At 36.8% G+C, this 22,172-nt stretch overlaps 1 protein-coding gene across 13 annotated transcripts in view; it reads right to left on the bottom strand.

Annotated features, from left to right (window-relative positions):
* LOC309660993 (UPF0462 protein C4orf33) overlaps positions 1 to 22,172 on the bottom strand; it is a 95,139-nt gene that overhangs the window by 56,163 nt on the left and 16,804 nt on the right. For 6 of the 13 annotated variants that reach the window (XR_014263757.1, XR_014263758.1, XR_014263759.1 and 3 more), the window contains exons 6-7: positions 21,378 to 21,532; positions 18,489 to 18,717 (exon numbers count right to left, since the gene is read on the bottom strand). Coding sequence is in view for 1 of the 13 variants with exons in the window: in XM_082462216.1 (XP_082318342.1) it covers positions 21,427 to 21,532 (106 nt within the window). In the remaining 12 variants the exon portion in view is untranslated. Of the gene's footprint in view, positions 1 to 1,017; positions 1,062 to 18,488; positions 18,718 to 20,768; positions 21,533 to 22,172 lie in introns of those variants that run through there. The other 7 variants (XR_014263765.1, XR_014263766.1, XR_014263767.1 and 4 more) reach the window with 3 other exon arrangements.

Here is a 22,172-nt window from a genome sequence, read left to right as displayed (position 1 = left end):
CCCAAAGAATGAAAAAGAAAAGTCATTCCAAAGCACCCAATTAATTTTTCTGTCCCATGGGAATCTGACTTGGAATGAGGCTATAATATGGTAAACATTTTTTGTAAAAAACATATTTAGAGAACACAGACATATTTTCCTATCTGGATAGAATACATTCAAACTAAATGCCTATTCAAGATTTGAAACTTTACTCTTTGTAATTAAGGAGGAAGAAAGAAAGACAGAATTAATTTGCACACAAATGCATCCGAGTTATGATGCCCTCTCACTCTTGTTTACTCTTCTGAAGCCAACCTGTAATTATTAGTTGACCACCTTTAACAGGCAAAATATTTCTGAAGGACTGCCAAGATCACAACAAAAATACAAGATAATTTAAAAATATTTTAGGCTTTTAGGTGAAAGTTCTTTCTTTGCATGTCACATACTTGCTTTTTCTTTCTGAGTCTACACATGGTTTTAAATAAAATCAGGAGTAATAGATGTGCTCCAGTTTTGACTCAAACTACTGGACTTTAATGTAGAATTTTTTTTACAGAACATCAAACCTCTCTGATTTACCCATACCAATCTGTATGTCTCACGGACACAGGTTTGATGCTGAACACTCTTCAACAGTTCTAAACTGTTCTGCTTACTATTTACTAGCAAAAGGACCTCTGGCATCCAGCTTTCCTTCTCATCTTCTGAAATAAAATTCTTTTAGAATTTTCAACAGGTGCTCCTGAAAAAGTTTATCTCAAATTGACAGCCACTTAAATGTAATCCTTTCACAATAAAACTTTATCTGAAATGCTAATAATTAGAAATATTTACAAGTATAACCAATATATTCCATTTCTCTGTAATATCTATTAGAAATTTTACAGCATCAATTTTATTATGAACACATGGTAGAAAAGAAAAAAACTACTCAAGCAAAGTTTTCATAGGACAGGAAGAACTATGACCCTCCCTAACAAATAGTCACATCCCTGCAGGATTGGAAAATGATAAAAAAAATAAGTCAAACACCTGTTTGGTAAAAAGCAGCAAGCATGCAGGGCCTCCACAGCATGCTGCAATAAGAGTTAGAATCAGGATGGCCTTCACTTTTAAAAACTTAAAACAAAAATACATTTTCAACATTATTTATAACTTAATACATCTTATCAAGGTTAAGGCATTAAGTTTCATTATTTACTAGAAAGTTTATGATTAATAATGTTTACTGGCCTTGGTTGTGTTCATTTATTGATAATGGTGACAGATCAGTGTGGCAAATATATGGTCAGAACAAGGTGACAAGACCAATATCACACAGCCTAAGTCTGAGAGGGCTACTTACAGTCAACACAAACAATGCTTACTTCTTTTAAGGTTGTTTGTTCTTTTAAAATAGTAGGAGAGGGCTTCCCTGGTGGCTCAGCGGTTAAGAATCTGTCTGCCAATGCAGGGGACATGGGTTCGAGCCCTGGTCCAGGAGGATCCCGCGCCACATGCCGCAGAGCAACTAAGCCCGTGTGCCACAACTACTGAGCCTGCACTCTAGAGCCCGTGAGCCACGAATACTGAGGCCCACACGCCTGGAGCCCGTGCTCTGCAATGAGAGAGGCCACCACAATGAGAGGCCCACACACCGCAGGGAAGAGTAGCCCCTGCTTGCCGTGGCTGGAGAAAGCCCATGCACAGCACGAGGACACAACGCAGCCAAAAAAAAAAAAACAGTATGAGAGTGCTATTAATGGAGGAAAATTCTGTTTATCTTTTCATTATTTGCATAAGTTTAGAGGTAGCATTTTCAGCAACTCCTAACTTAAAATCTGACTTTACTCTTAATATGACATTTGTTATATCTCCTGCACTAAAACTGGGAACAGATCTTCATTAATTAAATTATTTTCATTTATTCAAAATTATTTCTAGGGCTTCCTGAAACAAAACATTTAGCTTATACTGTAGTGGGGAAAAGGCAAATTAGGCACAAATCACATCCCCAAGAAGCTCACAGTTTAGTTGGGAGATAATTGGATAAGACAAAATGCAAAAATGATAAAGTGTAATAAAAAAGACATGCAGAAAAAAATTTTTTATAAAATTTTTGGAAAGAGAGCTTACTAGCAACAGAACATTGAAAGTTGGATAGGATGTGTGTATGTTCTAAGAAAAAGGTTTTCATTCATTAATTCACTCATGTTTGGACTGATTACTCTATAAAGACACTAATTTAGATCTGTCCACTCTGTGAGAGAAAACTGAAAAAAAAAGGTGTGGTAATTTCCTTTCCCACTCACCAGAATATAGCCAGGCTATGTGGCATAGCTCTGAATTTCTTCACTGTTGCACTGTAGGGCCTAAAGCAGAAGTTCCCAGGAACCTAGAATTCAATCAACACGTCCAATTGTATTTGTGTGTGTGTGTGTGTGTACAAGTAGATAAGACTAGGCTCAGAACCATTTAAGTGGCCAACCTGTGGAAAGAGGGACGGTTTAGAGTTTTTTCTGAATGAAAACTATAGACAGAGGTTTAGGGAATTAGAGGATTTTGTATGGAGGTGGAAACCCATGCCACTCCTATGCAGAGCCCTTGGGATGTGATACAGCCTTTGACTGGGTGGGACAGAAATTTGAGGAGGCTGACCACAAAGAAAATAAAAGACTTCTGTGTCCAAGCTTGAATAGGAAGCAGTTGAGTCATGAGTTCAAGGGAACACTGTGGTTTTGTACTATCAAAATACTAATAACCAATGTAGATGAAAGAACAGAGAATACAATACTTCCATAAATATTTCACACTAAGTAAGACTCCTAGAACTCTTAAAACATCCTAGGAAAGGTGAGAAGACCCCTGAAACATGATTGATAGTGAGTATCCTGTCAGCCAGCTAGGTGTGGTCTTGGAATAGATGACCCATTTTAGATAAAGAAATGTAACATTTCTTTACCCATATTATAAAAACAAATTTTCTATCTGCTGCATATTCAAGTATTCAACAAATATGTATTAAGTTCTTACTGTGTCAGGCATGGTTCTAGGGAATATCTCACCTGGAGCTTATATTTGAGTAAGGTGAAGAGACATATAATAAAAAATATTTAATATGCTAGGTGGTGATAAGTGATATTAATAAAAATACATCAGAGTAAGTAAAATAAAGGATGAATAAGAAGGAACTTGCTATTTTATATGACATAATCAGAGAAAGCCTATGTGTAAGCCTAAGTAACATTTAAGCAGAGATTTAAATTCAGATGAGGAAATTAGTCCCACATATATCTGGAGAATGTGTGTTCTACACAGTGTTAACAGCAAGAACAAAGACCTTGCAGCAAGATGGTGCTAATTATATTTGGGGAGTTGATGAAGCTGAAATGCAGAATGAGAGGGAGACCAGTTATACCTGAGGTCTGAAAGATGAATGATTGAGACCAGTAACTGAGATGGCAAGCCACTGGTACTGCTGAGCAGGTGTGGCATGACCTCACATTATAAAACAGTCTCTGAAGTTCTGCTTCTACTCATGAAGGGGTAGTTGCTATGGGACTTGCATGCAGGGCTTGCTATGGGTCCTGTCATAAACAAGTAGAAAAACTGGATAGATTATATGAAGCCACCATTACCAGATGTGAGACAACAACCAGCTGTTGGCCTGGAAGCAATTTCCAGAACTCAGCACAGGGAGAGATTTTAAAAGTTTCAAAAGGATCAATCTGTTAGAGTAACGAAATATTACTTCTGATAGTAGGTCCTTATTAAAGGACTGCAGCTTCTGTCTCAGGTGTGCACACTTCTCTCTCACTCTCCTGGATTGCTTGCTCTGGGGGAAGTCAGCAGCCGTGTCATGAGGCAGCCCTGAGGAGAGGCCCATGTGGTGTGGAACTGAGTGTGGGCAGCCAGGTGAGTGAGCTTGGAGGCAGATCATCCCCTAGTCAAGCCTTCTGATGAGACTGTGGCCCCTTTAACAGCCTGTCTACAATCTCATGAGAGACCTTGAGTCAGAACCACCCAGTTAAGCCATTCTCAAATTCCTAACCCACAGGAATTGTGAGATAAAAAATGTTGTTTTAAGATGCTAATTTGGGGAGTAATTTTATATGCACCAATAGGTAACTATTAGAATATATGGAATGAAAATTTAACCTGGTAGAATTGACAGCAGCTTAGACACTGCAAAGGAAGGCTCAGTGAATGTGAAGACATAGCAATAGTAACTCTCTAAAATAAAGCATAGAGAGGAAAAGACTGGAAAAGGAATGAATAGAATCTCAATGACCCATGTAACTAATAACTCAAGCTGGTTTAATTGAGGAGAGAATAGAACATAAAAAAAGTATTTTTAAAAATTAATGAGAGGGAAGAGAAATGGGAACATATTGTGTGTGTATAACTGATTCACTTTGTTATAAAGCAGAAGCTAACACACCATTGTAAGGCAATTATACTTCAATAAAGATGTTAAAAAAAAAAATTAATGGCTAAAAACTTCCCAAGTTTTATTAAAACTACAAATTCAGAGACCCAGGAAGCTAAACAAAACCCCAATTAAGATAAATACCAAGAAATCCATATCATGGCACATTATAAACAAGTTGCCAAAACTCAGTGATAAAAAGAAAATCACAAAAGTAAGTGACCAAATAAAGACACATTATAAACAAAGGAAAAACACAAAAAACAAAAAACAAGAATATAGCATATTCCATCAGAAACTATGCAAACAAGAAGGCAATGAAATTATACCTCTAGCATACTGAAAGGAAAAGTCAACCTAGAATTCCATGCCCAATGAAACTGTCTTTCAAAAATTAAAGACTTTTCAGACAAGAAAATTATGAAAGAATTCCTCCCAGCATATCTATACTCTAGTATATATTAAAGGAAGTTCTTGAGGCAGAAGAAAATAATGCCAGATTGAAAAACAAGAAACAAAAAACCTTAGATTTCAAAAGAATGAAAAGTGCTAGAAATACAGGGGTAGATTTAAAAAATTACTTGTCTCTATTTTTTTAAAAAACTTAAATATAACTGACTAACAGAGGCAAAAATAATATACTGTGGCTAGAAGAGTAAAGTAATATATTCTAGTTGTAGACTGTGAATTCAGTGAGTAAAAGTTATAGAACATCTACTCTTTGAAAGACACATTTAAGAAAATGGAAAAGAAAGCCAAGTCATAGACTAGGAGAAAATATTTGCAATACATATATTTGTCTAAGGATTTGTATCCAGAATATATTTTTAAAATAGCTCAATTATAAAAAGACAAACAAAAATAGGGAAAATATTTGAAGACACTTCACAAAAGAAAATATTTGAATGGCCAATAAGCACATTAAAAGATACTCATAATCACTGGTCAGCCAAGAAATACAAATTAAAACCACACTGAGGAATCAGCACACCCATATTTGAGGTCTAAAATTTAAAAGACTGACAGTATCAAGGTTGGTGAAAATGTGGAACAATTAGAACTCTCTGTTAGTTCTATAAAATGGTAAAGCCACTTTGTAAACAATTTATCATTTTCTTAGAAGCTAAATATACTGTTACCATATGATTCAGTAATTTTGCTCTTAGATGTTTACCGAAGAGAATTAATAACTTATGTTTGCAAAAATACATGTATACAAATGTTCATAGCACCTGTATGTAAAATAGCCAGAAACTGGAAGCAACCCAAATGTCCATCAACAGGTGAATCAATAAATTGTAGTATATCCATACAATGGAATACTTCTGAGCAATAAAAAGGAACAAACTACCTATACATGCAACAACATGAATAAATTTCAAAAACATCATGTCAGTGACAGACCCCAGACACAAAAGACTGAAATCATAGTATATAATTATATGAAATTCCTAGAAAAGGCAAAACTGTAGGGACAGAAAATAGATCAGTTGTTGCTTGGGTTTGAGTGTGGGAGCGGGGATTGACCACAGATAGGCACAGGGGATATTTTAAAGTAATCAAATTGTACATTTAAAATGAGTACATTTTATTTTATGTGAATCTTACCTGAAAAATGTTGCTTTTAAAAAGTAGATTCTGGCTTCTGTTTAGAGAATAGGCATGGGGGTTGGGGTGCAGGGGAGCAGGGCAAAGGGAGAAGCAGGGAGACCAGTTCAAAGACTACTGCAATAATTCAGGGTCTCAATAATCCAAGGAAGATGACAGTGGTTTGGGTAAGAGTGGTAGTAATGAAGGTGTTAAGAAGTGGTGAGATTCTGGATAGATATATTCCAAAAGTGGAGATGATGAGATTTGTCAATGAACTGGATTTGGGTCAAATGACAAAGAAATTTCCGTCCTGAACTACAGAAAGACTTGCCATTTAAGATAAGATAACTTGGGAAATATCAGGTATGGTGGCTAAAAAGTGTTCAGCTTTGGACATGCAAATATAAGATGCTCATTAGACAGCTTAGGGGCAATACGAAGAGGTGTGCATATGTTCATGCACACACTAGGAGGATGAAGACATACACCTGGGAATCATGAGCACATACACTGTATTTTAAACCACCATATTGACTGAGGTGACCAAGGAGTAAATATATAGAAAGAAGAGGTCTAAAGATTGAATCTTGGCAAATTCCATTTTTAAAGTTTGAAAAGAGAAGGAACAAACCAAGAAGAGTTAGAAGGAGAACTGAGAAAGTGATATCCCCGAGCCAAGGGAGGGACACCTAGGAGGGAATGATCAACATTGTCAAATTCTGATAAAGAAGTGAGATGATGTCCAAAAAGGTCATAGTAACGTTAAGAGCAAATTATCTGAGATACCATTTCTCACCTATCAGAATAGCAAAATCTTGGAAGCGTGATAACATACTCTGTTGGAGAAGCTGTGGGATAACAGGAACTGTCATACTTTAATGGTAGAAATACAAATTTCCCTATGGCACATAATCTTGTACTTTCTAGCGAAAGTGTATACGTGTTTGCCCTTAGACTCAGAAAATACTATTCCTAGGATCATATTCCAAAGATATACTGGCAAAAATACAGAAGTCTGTATGAAGTAAATAGTTAAGCAGCAGAATAGCAATCTACTTTCTTCTTTTATATGGGAATGTCCTAGGTAAAAAGAAAGTGACCCAATCAAATATCCTTGTAAACCAGATCGTGACAAATCTGGTAAAATAATATTTGCTCGCATTTCCTTGTCAATGGAATACTTTTAGCAGGATGTATTTGGTTGGTTTAAGATTGCTTATGATAAAAAGAAAATGCTAGATTTGGATTTGTGGGGTATGGGTCCTTGGAAAATGTCACATAATCAATGTAATAATCTGAATATAAAATGGAGATGTCTACTGACTAAAATATAGCCCCCTTAAGTCCTGTAGCTGAAAACATGGGACCTGTTGCCTTTGTTCTTTTCACAGGGGATATTGCCTTAATTAGCCATGCTAAATGAGAACTTCTGGAATTGCCTGAATCCTCCCCAGGCATTAACTCTAAGCAATACAGAATTCCAGGAGGGCAATAATAGATCACTGTTCTAATTAAGGAAAAGGTTAAGACGGAGTTTTGATTCCCATTAACCCCCTTTTATCAGTCGCAGCTACTATATAAGGCAGAAGTTTCCTGAAGGAAAGTAATAGATTGTCAAGGATCAAACAAGGTGGTTCCTCTGATTGCTTCAGTTACACCTAATCTTCAAAACTAAACAGGAAGTGCAACAGACCAAGGCAGTCTATTATGCCAGTATGCATCTAACTTAACATCTAACGCAATGCCATTTTATCAATCCCAGGTTCAAAATCTAGCCAGACACGGTTTGCATTTTCATGGACTGGAAATCAGTGTAAATTTATTGTATTGCACATTAAATTTCCTGGCATATTGCCATAATCTAGTGAGTCGGGATTTGTACTAAACAACCATTAAGAGCAAGTTAATGCACTACATAGATGCTATTACACTAATTGACTTCTCAGAGGAGAAAGGTCAAGAGGAGTTAAGAACCACAATCACCTTTATGACAGATAGAGGACGGATGATAAATCCAGCTAAAATTCAAGTCCAGCCCAATCTAAGAAATTCCAGGAGCAACAAGAGACATTCCTTAAACTGTGAGAAATAAGTTACTGTCTCTAACAAGCAAGAATCTCACAGCTAGGGTTTGAGTTTTGGCAAAATCACATTGCTCCTATAAGAATATTGCTAGCCCCTATCACAAAGTTATCAAAAATAAATCTTATTTTAAGTGGGGTTCTGAGAATAAAAAAAAGATTTGCAGAGGATGGTGGCACAGGGAGCCCAACTAAGACCTCATGGTCCAGCTGCTCAGATTATATAAGAATATTCACCTCCTAGAATATATGTAGATGTGAAGCCTTTGGGAGAAATCAAATAGGGCTACTCAGCAAGACCTCTTGGATTTGGACTTGAAAACTAAGAGGCAGCTGTTCATTAAAGCCCACTTGAAGGACAGTTGCTAGCTTGTTACTGGGTATTGGTCAAACTGCCCCCCATCACAGAAAAGCATCACATAATTCTGAGGCTAGATATCAATCCTGCCTTGGATGATGCCAGAGAGATACTGAATAGAGAAAAGGCAGCACAGCAAAGTTGACTAAGAGGCAATGCTACATGGAAGAGTGCACTAGGTGGGAAGTTGGGGGGGAGCGCACTGAATACGAGAGCATGTTGCTCACAGAGCCAATGAGAGAGCCCTCCAAGGATCTCCCTTCCCTACACTGCTCAGTGGTCCAAGCCCTGTGATTCTTACCCCAGCCAAGACAAGCAGCTGCCTGGTTCACTAAAGGGAGTTCCTGCTTTGAGGCCGTGTTACTGTTTGGAAATTGGCAGCTATGTGCCTTGCTGACAGAAATAACCTTGAGGGGAGAAGAAACAGGCAAGGCTGCAAATTAGGCAGAGTTGAGGGCTGCTAGTTTAGCAGTGGGAGAAGAACTGGGCTCCTGATCTCAGAGGAGCATTTGGATATTTGCAGACTCTGGGCTGTAGTCAACTGCAAATGGGTCCTAGATCATTAGACAATAGAGAATATCCTTATGTGGCACTCAATTAAGGAAATCTCTGTGGAAATTAAGAAGAATGTGGGTCATGTGGATGTTCACCAAAAAAAAATCGGTTTCCAGCTCTGAAAAGAGACCGGAATTGCAAGGCAGATGCCTTAATCAGATTCCTGAGTTAGCTACCTGGGTTCTTAAAACCAACAGGTATGGAGGTTTGGATACAGAAGCAACCTGTGTCTTCCCTAGCAGAGATGAATGTTACATAATGACACCTGTAAAAACCTGTACCATAACATCTGAAACAAACCAAATGGGATCCAGAATTTATTGAACAATGGACTCTAGTCACCACCCCTATAATGCGGAATGTGGTATAGGAGAAGTCATTTCTGTTGAGAAGGAACAGAATGATCCTATAATATTAACTAATACATGGTGTGTCAAATATTAATTTCTCTTCTACAGCTGTGTGGTGCAGCAAAGAATTTGTAAGTTTATTTATACAATTAAATAAAAAGCAAGATTTATGCAAACAATGATTCTCCAGGATGAGAAAGTATTTTGAGGAAGCTGAATTAAATCTCCCCATAGATACAACACCTATGGAAACTAACTGGCCAGAGAAGGCAGTGAATTTGGCCTCAGTAACTTACACTCAAATGCTTCCATCAACACACTGTAAAAAGGTTCAAATTACTGTGGATAAAGGAAGAAAAAGAGTAACTGAGTTGTAAAAGAAATTTAAAAGACCTATGAAGCAGTATGGTCATTGTTAAGGTATTCGGTAGAGGAAATTCTTGCTCCTTATAAGCTGCTGGCCCATGATCTGTTTCTTTCTGACTACCAAGAGAACATTCTCTGGGGAAAAAAAACCCACAGGTGTCCCAGACTAATATTTTTGTAAACACAGTCTAAATATCTTTAGGCTAAAGAAATTTGCTAGTAGGAGTGCCCTTATCTGTGGAATTCTCTTAGCAAGATTATCCCTTGAATCTATGGATTTATAAGGCATGGCTCTGGGGAAAATGTCACATAGGCTCTTTGCCAATCTAAATACAAAATGGAGATGCTTCATAATTTAAACAACCCCTCTTTTGCTATGTGAGGTCAGACACAAATCTCATTTAAAGACCTCATCTATTACTGGCCAGAGAATGTATCCAATGCAGAAAGGAAATACCAAGATAGCCACACAGGATGGACTAAATTTCTCTTTGATTTGCGTGAGCCTTTTGATTTTATATCCTTGAAATCATTACTAAATCTGGAATAAGAACCCTTTATTTATTAGTAAATCTGGGTAAGACCCCTTAATTATAAGTCTATTTGACAGTGAATCCTTTCTGTTAGCTCTAGTATGCTAACATTTATACCTAAGATGAGAGGATATGACCATTTATACATATTTGCTTATATTAAAAATGGAAGTGTGAACTATAAATTTTTTAATGGTTATCTATAAGGGGGGAGAGGTGATGGGTTACAGGGAACAAGAATAGAGGCCAGACTTCTCTGAGTATATCTTGATTCATAGATTTGAAGTTGAAACCTCAGAAGTATTTAAAAAAAAAAAAAAATTCCCCCAAAGTGAAAGGGGAATGAAACCAATGAACTTAATTGTACTGAGTTTGGTGGCATAATACATAGAAACCACTTTAAAGTGGCTTTAAACATGGGAATTTGGCTGTATATCCTTGCTGGGATATACTCTAAGGTTAAAAAGAACAGCAAAAACAAAAATACCCTTTAAACTCTTTCTAGTAATCATATTGTTGTATTGTTAATTTATTCAGAGTCTGTTGTACATTTTACGGGAAAAAACAAATGAGAAATTATGTTGAAGTCACTGAAAACCACTTTGGGTTGTGTTAGAAGGGAAATAGATATAAAATGTATGAGATCAAGTAGCAAGTATCCATATGAAACCATGATGTATTTTTTAAAAGGACTAGAAAAATATACCCAACCCATTAGCAATGAGCACTCCTAGTGTCCAAATAGTGGTCTCTAAATATCATTTGCCACTAAGAGAAACCAAGACTTACTGGAGAAATGGCTAGCTCTATGTCTGTAGCAAGCAATGTCTAAGATGAACCTGGAACATCTTGTCATACCAGAAAGCAAAAAAGCTATTAATGATGACAAAGGTCACGTCAAAAGACTTAGAAACCAACTTAAAGAGACTCCACTGGCCAAAGATGGAACACATCGAACATCAATGAGGAAATTGCAGTGAATTAATACACATAAAGTATTTTTAATCCATGAGCTCAGAAAGATACTTTAAAAAATCTCATTGGTCACCTTTGGAGACTGCTAGAGGACCAAGTATTCAGAAAACAGCTAAATCAAAGAAAAGAATCAAGCATTTATCTTGTAAAAACAGTTCTTCTTGGTATCCAAATCGTTGAATTGAGATAATTCAAAAGCTATAAAATACGGAAGTAAAAGCAAAACTGGGTTATCACTCATGGATTTCAGCAATGTTCATCAATGGCTTCTAACATCACGAAATGGAGACAACCAGGCATTATGCTTCTCCTGACAGAAGAATACTATAATACCATCTATGAAATATTCTTACCAATAATTGAACCTGGATGTAACCAAGCTTCTAGATGTAATTCACAGACAATACAGGAGACAGATGGGAGCATGGGAATACAATTATCAAAATCCAGACTGCAAAAAACTCTGTAATTTTCATAAAATGAGGAAAATATCTAGAATAGTGCCATAAATCATTGAGTATTTTCTCGTGTTGGATTTTGTGGTTTGTAACTGTGATACCTGTAATACCCACAGTCATTTCATATACAAAAAGGACAGATGTCTTTGAATGAAGATGACCTAAAAGATGGCAGAGCAAGAAAACCATATATAAATAGAGCTAGAAACCCGATGACACTGTGAGAGTGTCAACCTCTACATCAAACTACCAGAAGTATGCCATATCTCCTTTTACTGTTTAAGGTAGCTTGAGTTGAGCTTACTTGTACTTACAACCCAAAGCATCTTAATTTATAGATTAGAAAAAGAGCTACATATTGTGGAAAGGGACCACCTCTAATGAATATATTTAAAATCTGAGGCTCTATAACTCTGTAACTTCTACCTATCTATCTCTCTATGTACCTATCTATGTATCTATGTATCTATCTTTTTAAACTTATAAATAAAATTGAGGAATAAAGTAGAAGGCCATACTTCTTTCCTTAGTTTTTAAGCTGCATCAGAGGCACATTTGAGTTTGAGATTCCCCTCCAAATCTTCTTCAGTCACTAATCGCTGAGAATCTTTTAGATATTAACTAGTTACCCAGAGGAAAATATTGTGAACAACCAGAGTGTTTAAAACCTATGTTCTGTAAACACTCTAAATTGATAGATTTTGAACTTTTGTGACTAGATCCAAAATAAGGACAAAACTCTTGAAACAATATATGTACTTAATAAATATGATTCATTCTTCTATTTTCAACTCTATTTAATTATTTATGGGTTACAATCCACTATATAGATTCCATAGTTTACTCCCTAAGGGTTTGCAACCTGCAATTTGAAAAGTCACTGATATAAATTAATTTACTGCATTATTTTTGACAGATGATCATTTTCTCAGAAAGGAAAACAGATGCATCGTCACTGTTGCAAACAGCAAAATACTAAGGACAGGAAAGCAGATACTCACAACTTTTAGGTTTTCTGCACAAGTAGACTATAAGATCATTTAGAATAAATTACTGCTAAATTTCTTCAGTTTCTGATACATGGAGATAAAAGGGTATTATAGGGCTTCCCTGGTGGTGCAGTGGTTAAGAATCCGCCTGCCAATGCAGGGCACACAGGTTCGAGCCCTGGTCCAGGAAGATCCCACATGCCACGGAGCAACTAAGCCCGTGCGCCACAACTACCGAGTCTGCGCTCTAGAGCCCGCGAGCCACGGCTACTGAAGCCTGTGCGCCTAGAGCCTGTGCGCTTAGAGCCCGTGCTCCTCAACAAGAGAAGCCACTGCAATGAGAAGCCTGCACACCACAACGAAGAGTAGCCCCCACTCGCCACAACTAGAGAAAGCCCGCACAAGCAACGAAGACCCAACGCAGCCAAAAATAAATAAGTAAATTATTTAAAAAGACAAAAGGCTATATAGTTATTGCATGTTACTCAAGCATGTGGTTTGGTTGCCAAAGTTTTCATATCTTCTGAAGCTTGTCTTTTGATCTTTGACAAAATCCAGGTTAGTAATAGCATTTAGTATAGAGGCAGCCTGGGTTTTCTTCTTCTCTGATATTCCACTACACTGTGACTCATTCCCTACTCAGGATAAATCCTAAGAGATCTGCATTCAGATTAGCCACTAGTCTACTACCAAAGTATACCTGCTGCAATGACAATTTGCAGGTGTGACATTGCACTGCTGCCATAAATTGTATCCTAGAGGAGCCTGGGGGGAAAAATGTGTTTCTCTTAATAAGTGGATTATTAAAAAGGAGCAACTTGAATACCCATCTTCTCTGCAAGTGTACCACAAAAAAGTGAAGGGCTTATCAACCTCTTTTTTCTTCTATGTTAATTTTATTTATAGAATCAGGGAGGAAAAGAACTTAGTTCTGTAGCTTTATATTACAGATGAGTAGTTAAGACTCATAGAGGCTGTAGTAAAGTTGACAAGTGCCCGGTCTCCAGAACCAAACTTCCTGGGTTCAAATCTACTGCTCCTTAGCTGTATGATCTTGGGGAATATGTTTAATCTCTGAAGCTCTCAGTTTCCTTAACTTTATTATTATTATTTTTACTGGGGTATAGTTGTTTTACAATGTTGTGCTAGTTTCTGCTGTACAACGAAGTTAATCAGCTATACGTATACATATATCCCCTCCCTCTTGGACCTCAAGATATATGACTCTTTGAGGTTGCTGTCAAAATTAAATATATAGTTCCTGAAAAATAATAAGTATTAGAAATTTTAATGAAAAGACTTGCACAAAATCAGGCAGTTAGGAGAAAAGCCAGGACTGTTGCAGGAATACAGGACACTTGGTGTTTCTACGGTATATACCAAAGCTTACTACTTGTGGTATTATCTTTTTTCTTCAGACTGTTTTTTCAAAGCTCATTCAAAAACATACATTTGTATTTAGCACATTTTTTACTGCTTCGAATGCTTCCATTTATAGTTTGGTTTTCTATGTCTGCAAAGCTATCTCTTCAAAAGATGTACTCCAGGCACTACAGTGCCTTAGGGCATTATTAGAAACATGGGTTTTCAGTGTACTATTGAATCAGATATACTACTTAATGGATATTTCAGGTGATAGGTTGTCAGAAGAAAATTAGTTTTTACTAAACTATGCATTCTCTGTGAGTTTTTTAGTATAAAGTAAAAAATTAACAGAAAAACACTAAAGCTCTCTCAATAGCCAATTATGTTATTACATATTACTGTAATTTTCATACAAATGGTCAAGTGTATATCATTTGACAATATTTTCTACTATTTCTCCTTTAAATTACATATTAGATTTATAAACATCAGGCATAAAATTTAACTATGGATCACACTGTATGGAAAATAATATTTTAAGTACTATTTATCATGAAATTATAAGGTAAAATTTGTACAGAGACTCCTCACTTTTCATAGATTTATAACTTCTAGTTTCTTATATTCTTCATACATGTGTCATCCTAGCTCTAGCGATAATCTTTTCACTATTCCTTACATGAAAAATAATTGTTGGTGATAATAAACGGTTATAATAGTCAATTTTATAAATTTTTTTCTTATAGAGAAAAATTAGGACAAGAAGTGATCAGAAAATGGGTCGAGCCCACTGATTTAGTTATTTATTTTCCTTTTTAGTGCTTCCTTACTTTCTGGCACTAGAAGATGCTCTAGACTTATCTTGTATTTTCCCCGAACTAGCCTTGTCAAGATGTTAAGCCCCAAGTTTAACATCCCGTGCCAATAAATTTTTCCCCTTTCCAGCCATATATACTGCCTTCTCTAGCAGAATAACTAGATCCACTCCAACATGTGCTTCCCTGGTTCCAGGTCCTATAACCTTTCGGTGAACGCAGTACTTCTTCCCATGTACTTCTTCACAGTACTTATTACTGCTGTTGCCCCTTGAACTGTGCTGCAATCTGACCCTCATTTTCAGTCTGGTGAGGAAATGGCATGTTTTGGCAAGTACTATTTCTGAGGATCCGCCTCAGGTGAGGTTTTGGGGGGAAGGTCTAGGCAAGCTGAGGATGATTGCCTCTGATGAGGGTAAAGGAGCTGCTTCTGCCAGCCCAGAGGGTGAAGGGAAATCTGGGGCTCAAGATATGCCAGAACAGGTTCATCCATACAAATGTCCTCATTCCAGGTCTCAGGGTTCCACTCTTTCCTTATGAGGCCCCTAATTTCAACACAGGAGTCAAAGCCGAGCCTTCAGTCTCCTTTGCAGTATAGCTACCCTTACCACTAAATCCTGAACTCGACTTTCCACACTTTCTGCCTTCCAGCTGCTGGAAGTTTGGCTAATTCAAATGTCGATGTACATCTTTCTGATGCTCACAAAGTGCCTTTAGTTTGTAGTTGGCTATTTTCATTTTTCAAGTCTTCCAAAGCCTTTATCAGAAAGCAGTCAACTCCACCTTCAACAGACTCCAGAGTTCCAAAGCAATTACATCAGACAGTTCTGCTGGTGCAATTGTTGTCTAGGTGGGTAGACACATTCCTGGTGCTTCCCATGCCACCATCTTCTCAGAATCCCCTCCAAATTGTTACTTTTTATTAGTGGAGAAAGAGCAAATGAAACTATTTCAATGTCCGAATTGTTTAAAAAAAAAAAAAGCAGTTAACTCCACAGTCCCTATTGTTTCCACTGCTTCTATGCCAAGTGCTATCTCTCACACTGATGTTTGACCTACACCTGGTCCTCAAGCCAGTCTACCACTGGTGAAAGTCTTAGTAACTGATGTTACACCAAGGTCATCAACACCACCTATGGGGTCCCTATCACTGAATGCCCCATGAGTGATACAGTTCTTGATTCCCATCCTGACGGGCTACTTCTGAGGGCCACTTTAGGTAACAACTGACTTAGCCTGGGTTCCCCGTAAAGCGGACATGGGACAAGGGCTTGCAAATAGGTTGATGTTGGTAAAGTAATTCCAGACAGCAGTAAAGAACTAGGAAGAGTAAAACGGGAAATGAGGGAAAGGCGATATAAGTTGTGTTTTGATTTGGTCACTGCTGTGAGCAACTGGAGTGTGATCCTTTTAGGTGTCTTCTATGGAGCTGTGTGGAATCGACCTCCGAATTGTCAACCCGAGGGATGAAAGAGAGGAGTATTTATCCACCTACTCCCATCCTTCTTGGAAAAACAAATATTGTATATTAACGCATATATGTGGAATCCGCAAAAATTGGTTTGGACGATCTTATTTACAAAGAAGAAATAGAGACACAGATGTAGAGAACAAACGTATGTATACCAAGGGGGAATGGGAGGGTGGGGTGGGATGAATTGGGAGACTGGGATTGACATATATACACTATTGATACCATGTATAAAATAGATAACTAATGAGAACCTACTGTAGAGCACAGGGAACTCTACTCAATGCGCTGTGGTGACCTAAATGGGAAGGAAATCCAAAAAAGAGGGGATATATGGATATGTACAGTTGATTCACTTTGCTGGACAGTAGAAACTAACAACATGGTAAAGCAACTATATGCCAATAAAAATTAAAAAAAAAAAAAGAGTTGTACCATGAGGTGTTAGCTCCCTCTCACATCCAAGGTAGTTTATGCGCGAGACTGGCTAAATATACTTTTAGCCAGCACAAGCTGAGGCAGCAGACAAGCCATGAGACAGGATGCTGTCAGCTCCCTGAGTCCAGCTGGCTGCTGGAGTAAAATGTTAGGCTGAGAGGATGGGAGGTGGGTCAGGAGAGCTTCCTAATGCACAGTGGGGATAAGTGCCGAAATACAGCAATGTTAAACTCCTATGGAAACTTAAAAGGGCACGAGGAGATGAGCCTCGGGCTCTGAGGCATGAGTACAGGTGTTGAGGGCTTACTGTAATTGCTCCACCACTTGCATCCTCTCTCTTTTTAAATATCAGATTAATTAGTTATCAATATATTCACTATCTTCTGCCCTCAAAGCCTAACATTTTAAAAAGAAGGAAGAAAAGGAAGAGAAAGACTTATTTTTTCTGTGGCAAAAATTTTTTTAAGGTTGAAAAAGCAGTATTTGGGGGCTAAAAATAAAAAGTATATTTCCCTCTGGACTGTGACTTAACAGTCTACTGGAGCTGAGAAAACGCACGAGAAAGTACCTGAATAAATACATGCACTGTGTAATCTAGTTACATAGCGAGAAGAGAGGATCTGCCTGATAACTATTGTGAACAATTCACAACACAGCAAGGAAATGCATTTATGCATATCTTAAACAAAGAAACGATATTCTTTCATGGTTCTAAAGTGGAAAAACAAATTTGAAACAGCTATTACAAACACCCACTCTCAAATACTAAGTTTCTATAGGGTGCATTGTTTGTCTCTCACTAATGGATAAATTTTCCCTGAACTGCATGTTCCTTTCAAAAGAAAATGTTTACATAATGTGTTTTTGCTTGCTTGGTATTGGAAGAAGGAAAATATTTCTTATCTAGAGAAAAGAAAGTCAAGAGATGTTTTCAAAACATCTAAACAGATAAAAAGAAGATATATAGTAGGTTTCAGATAGCTCACAAAGTGCAACATCCAAATTCAATCTTTTCTATGGTTTTGATTGTATCTAGGATATTTGTGCTTTACTTTGCCCCCATATTATAAAGTTATCATCTACATCTGAACCTGTGATGCAGGTACTCCACATTCTCATTAACGCTTGGTATTGTCAGTCATTTCCAATTTTAGCCATCATGTGAATTTTTAATTTTGGTTATTTAGCGGTATCCTGTTGTGGTTTTAATTTGCATTTCCTTGGTGATAAGGGAAGTTGAGAACCTTTCTATACTTTCTACTTATTGCCCTTTTATATATTTTCCTCTGTGAAGTGTCTGTTCAAGTCTTTTGCTCTTTAATTGGCTTGTCCTTTTATTACTGATTTGTAGGTGTCCTTTATGTATTCTGGGAAGAGTCCTTTATCAGATATATCTATTTTAAATATTTTATCCCAATCTGTGACTTGCCTCTTCACTATATTTTTTTTCTAATTCTTTTTTTTAAATTGAGGTATAGTTGATATACAATATTACGTAAGTTTCAGGTGTACAACATAGTAATTCACAATTTTTAAGGTTATATTCCATTTATTGTTGTAAAATATTGGCTATATTCCGTGTTGAATATATCCTTTTAACTTATTTATTTAATACATAGTAGTTTGTACCTCTTAATCTCCTACCCCTAACTTGATCCTCCCCCTTTCCTCTCCCCACTGGTAACCACTAGTTTGTTCTCTGTATCTGTGAGTCTGTTCATTTTTTGTTATACAGTAAGTCACCTACATACGAATCTTCAAGTTGCAAACTTTCAAAGATGCAAACGTGCCCAGAGAAAGGATGAAGACAGAGGAAGAAGTAACTGAAGAACCGAAGAGGTTCACGATGCAGGACATGGCAAGGGGATTTTCTTTATTTGAGGAGGCACTGTTATTTTTTGAGGCACAGGAACCAAATGTAGAACGGTACATGAAGGTTGCAGCAGCCATTCAGAATGCAGTCCAATGCTACCATGTCATCTATGGTGAGAAAAAAAGAGCTACTACCCAGACATCACCTGATAATTTTTTCAAGAGGGTAAATAGAATTGAATCCGGCAAGGAACCAGAACCTGTGCCATCAACGTCAGGCGTGAGTGGAACTGCAGCTTGCCCTCCGTCTCCTATTGCTGATGATCCTTCAGCTCTACCATCTTCCACCTCCTCTCCCTCCTCCAGTCAGTAACTCTTCTTGCCTGTTTACTTGATGCCAGCCCCTGTATGCCAGCTGTTGTACTGTACTACTGTACTTTTCAAGGTCCTGTACTGTAAGATTAAAAATGTTTTTTTGTTTGTTATGTATTATTTGTGTGAAAAGTATTATAAACCTATTACAGTACAGTACTATATAGCCAATTGTGTTAGTTGGGTACCTAAGCTAACTTTGTTGGATTTATGAACAAATTGGACTTATGAACACACTCTCGGAACAGAACTCGTTCGTATGTAGGGGACTTAGAGTGTATTCACTGGTTTGTTTTATTTTTTAGATTCCACGTATAAGTGATATCATACAGTATTTGTCTTTCTCTGACGTATTTCACTAAGCATAATGCCCTCCAAGTCCATTCATGTCATTTCAAATGGCAAAATTTCCTTTTTTTTTAAGGCTGAGTAGTATTCAACTGTATATATGTACCACATCTTCCTTATCCATTCATCTGTTGATGGACACTTAGGCTGCTTCCATATCTTGGCAACTGTAAATAATGCTGCTATGAACATTGGGGTGCATGTATGTTTTTGAATTAGTGTTTTCATTTTTTTTCAGATATAGATACCCAGGGGTGGAATTGCTGGACTGCCTCTTTGCTTTCTTGAATGGAAGCTTCTGACAAACAGAAATTTTAAATTTTGATGAAGTCCAATTTCTCATTTTTTTTCTCTTTTAGTTAGTGCTTTTTATGTCCTATTTGAAAAAAATCTTTGTCTACCCTTGAATGTGAAGAGTTTTTCTAGAACTTTTTTCATTTCACCAGTCACATTTAGGTTAATTTTCCTGTAAGTTGTTAGGTAAGTTAATTTCTTTTCATGTTTTTCCAGTTATTCCAACACAATTTGTTGAAAAGACTACCCTTTCTCTTTGTCAAAAATCAATTGACTATATGTAGTTCTTTTTCTGGTTTCTCTATTCTATTCCACTGATATATTTGTCTAAATCTATGCAAGGTCATATTTTCTTCATTATTGAAGCTCAATAAGTCTTAAAGTCAGGTAGTATAAGTACTCCAACTTTGTACTTTTTCAAAATTGTTTTGGCTATTTCAGGTCCTTTGCATTTCCATATAAAATTTGAATCAACATGTGAATTTCTACCAAAAAAAAGCCTTCTGGGTTTTTTAAAATGGGATTGCATTGACTCTATAGATAGATTTGTGGAAACAAATTAGGCAGTTTATATTTTCTCTTTATAGAGAAATCTGTAGGTAGCAGTCCAGATATGACATGTTACTCTATTGTGCTGTTTGGAACCCAGGCTCCTTTGTCTTGCTACTGAGCTATTCTTGGGTTGTCTCCTCATTAACACAATGGAGCAAGCATGTTACCTCGGGTATCAATTCTATAATTCAGGAAAAAGGAAGAGGGAAGGCAAAGGACAAAAGGTACATGGCAGCAGAGTCCTTCACCTATGAGGCATCTTTTCTTGAAGGCCCATCTAACACTGTATACTTAAATCTCGTTGACCTAAACTGTTCTACAGTGTCATTTCTACCTGCAAAGGAATATGAGTAAATGTAGTTTTTGAGAAAATCCCCTAAAAATTCAAGTTATATAAAAGAGTTAGCAAAGAAGAAGAGGAAAAAGTATATCGCTGGGTAGGCAACTAGGTATCTGTACGAGTAATAAAGGTTCTTCTTCTGCAAGACTGCTAATCTCTGAGTTAAGAATGGTGGTAAAGGACCAGATTTGGTGGAGAAGTTCATAGATAATCTACTAGATGGCTTCAAGCTATGAATTATAACACAAAATTTGAAAATTATGGACCAGGAGTGTTTGATGTTTATAAAATAAAATGAAGACATTTTGACATCTTGTTTAACAGCATTAAGAAAATGTCATTTATTTGTAAATGAAAGCAGAATCTGTTGCCTGAATTCAAGACTACTTCATTCCATTTTCTGCTACAGAAGAAAAGTAGTCATAAGACAGGAAATGCAGCTAATTAAATAGCACATGTATTTTAATAATGCTGTAACAGATGTGCATCTCCTGTTCAACTGAAATATGTCATTGTTTTCTATTCATTTCAAAAATGGACAGAGGAGTCTGAGTAAAGAATTATTATACATTACTATGGAGTTCAAAAATTTGCAAATAAGATGTTCAGTTGTAAGCTGGCTGAGGTTTAGTGGAGTGGGAAGAGAAATATTGATTTTGGTTGACAGAGTCCGGGATATTTGGGGTGATGGTGCTGCAAGGCAGATGGTAGAACCCCTCGGCATGATGGCTCCTGGACTAAGTGACTCCAAGAAACATTTTCACTTTATAGATAAAATCATACATGAACCTTCTACTTTCTTGTTAATTCATACACAATTTGCCACAGAGATACTATATACTTTCACTGACCTCTATGAAATATTTATTGTTGAAATGTGTTCATGGTATCTTGAAAGAGATTATACTTATTATTAGTTTACCTTAAAAGGTATAGAGAAGAAATGATTGATATGGTCATCTACTATACTCCTACACATCAGGTTTCTCTATTAGCCACAGGTCTGACTCTGGTTGTTTCCACTCTTCTCCAAGCAGTGTGTTAAAATTGAAAGGCTTGAAGTATTCCAGATGATGGCTAAATGCAAAGAAAAAGATGGTTGGAATTGAAATGAATTATGCATTTGTGAACAAGCTGTCCTGAAGGGCTATTTATTTTGTTATATCTGTTATAGGACATTCCATTTTAAGAATATCAAAGGTAAGATGTATTCTACATGTACAATTTTCTCACTCCAGCAATCATTCAACTCTGAAAATATTCACCCATATCTCAAAGCACTCCCCTTTCAGTTCTGCAGATAGCTCCCTCACAGCTGAAGGGAGAAATAAAAAGCAACCCTGAAAACCTGACTCATTCCATCTAGCCTTAAACAAATCATATTATACTCTTACAGATGTTTTCATATTCAAACTTTGACGATTTATATCAGTTATGTAAATAACTTGTTTTTTTAAAAGTTTCAGCTCAACAGATTAAAGAACAGACTCCTTTGCCAAAGCAAGGCAGGTTTATGTAAAAGAGGGTAAATTCTAGTTCTTTTCTTTCTAGGAAAACCATTTAACCATTAGGAAGCTTTCTATTGTGGTTTAATGAGGAGAGAAAGGTTAGCTAACTTGCTGCAATGGAACTCAGCTCTGTAGGAAATCACTCTGCCCTAGCCAATGGCATAATCATACTTTTACTTAGAGTAAGCCTTCGATAACCTATACATAGG

The sequence above is a fragment of the Balaenoptera physalus genome, assembly GCF_965194825.1.
Source record: "Balaenoptera physalus genome assembly, chromosome: 5".
Taxonomy (NCBI): Eukaryota; Metazoa; Chordata; class Mammalia; order Artiodactyla; family Balaenopteridae; genus Balaenoptera; species Balaenoptera physalus.
Note: the sequence above shows the minus strand (reverse complement) of the source record. Positions and strands in the feature narration are given on the sequence as shown.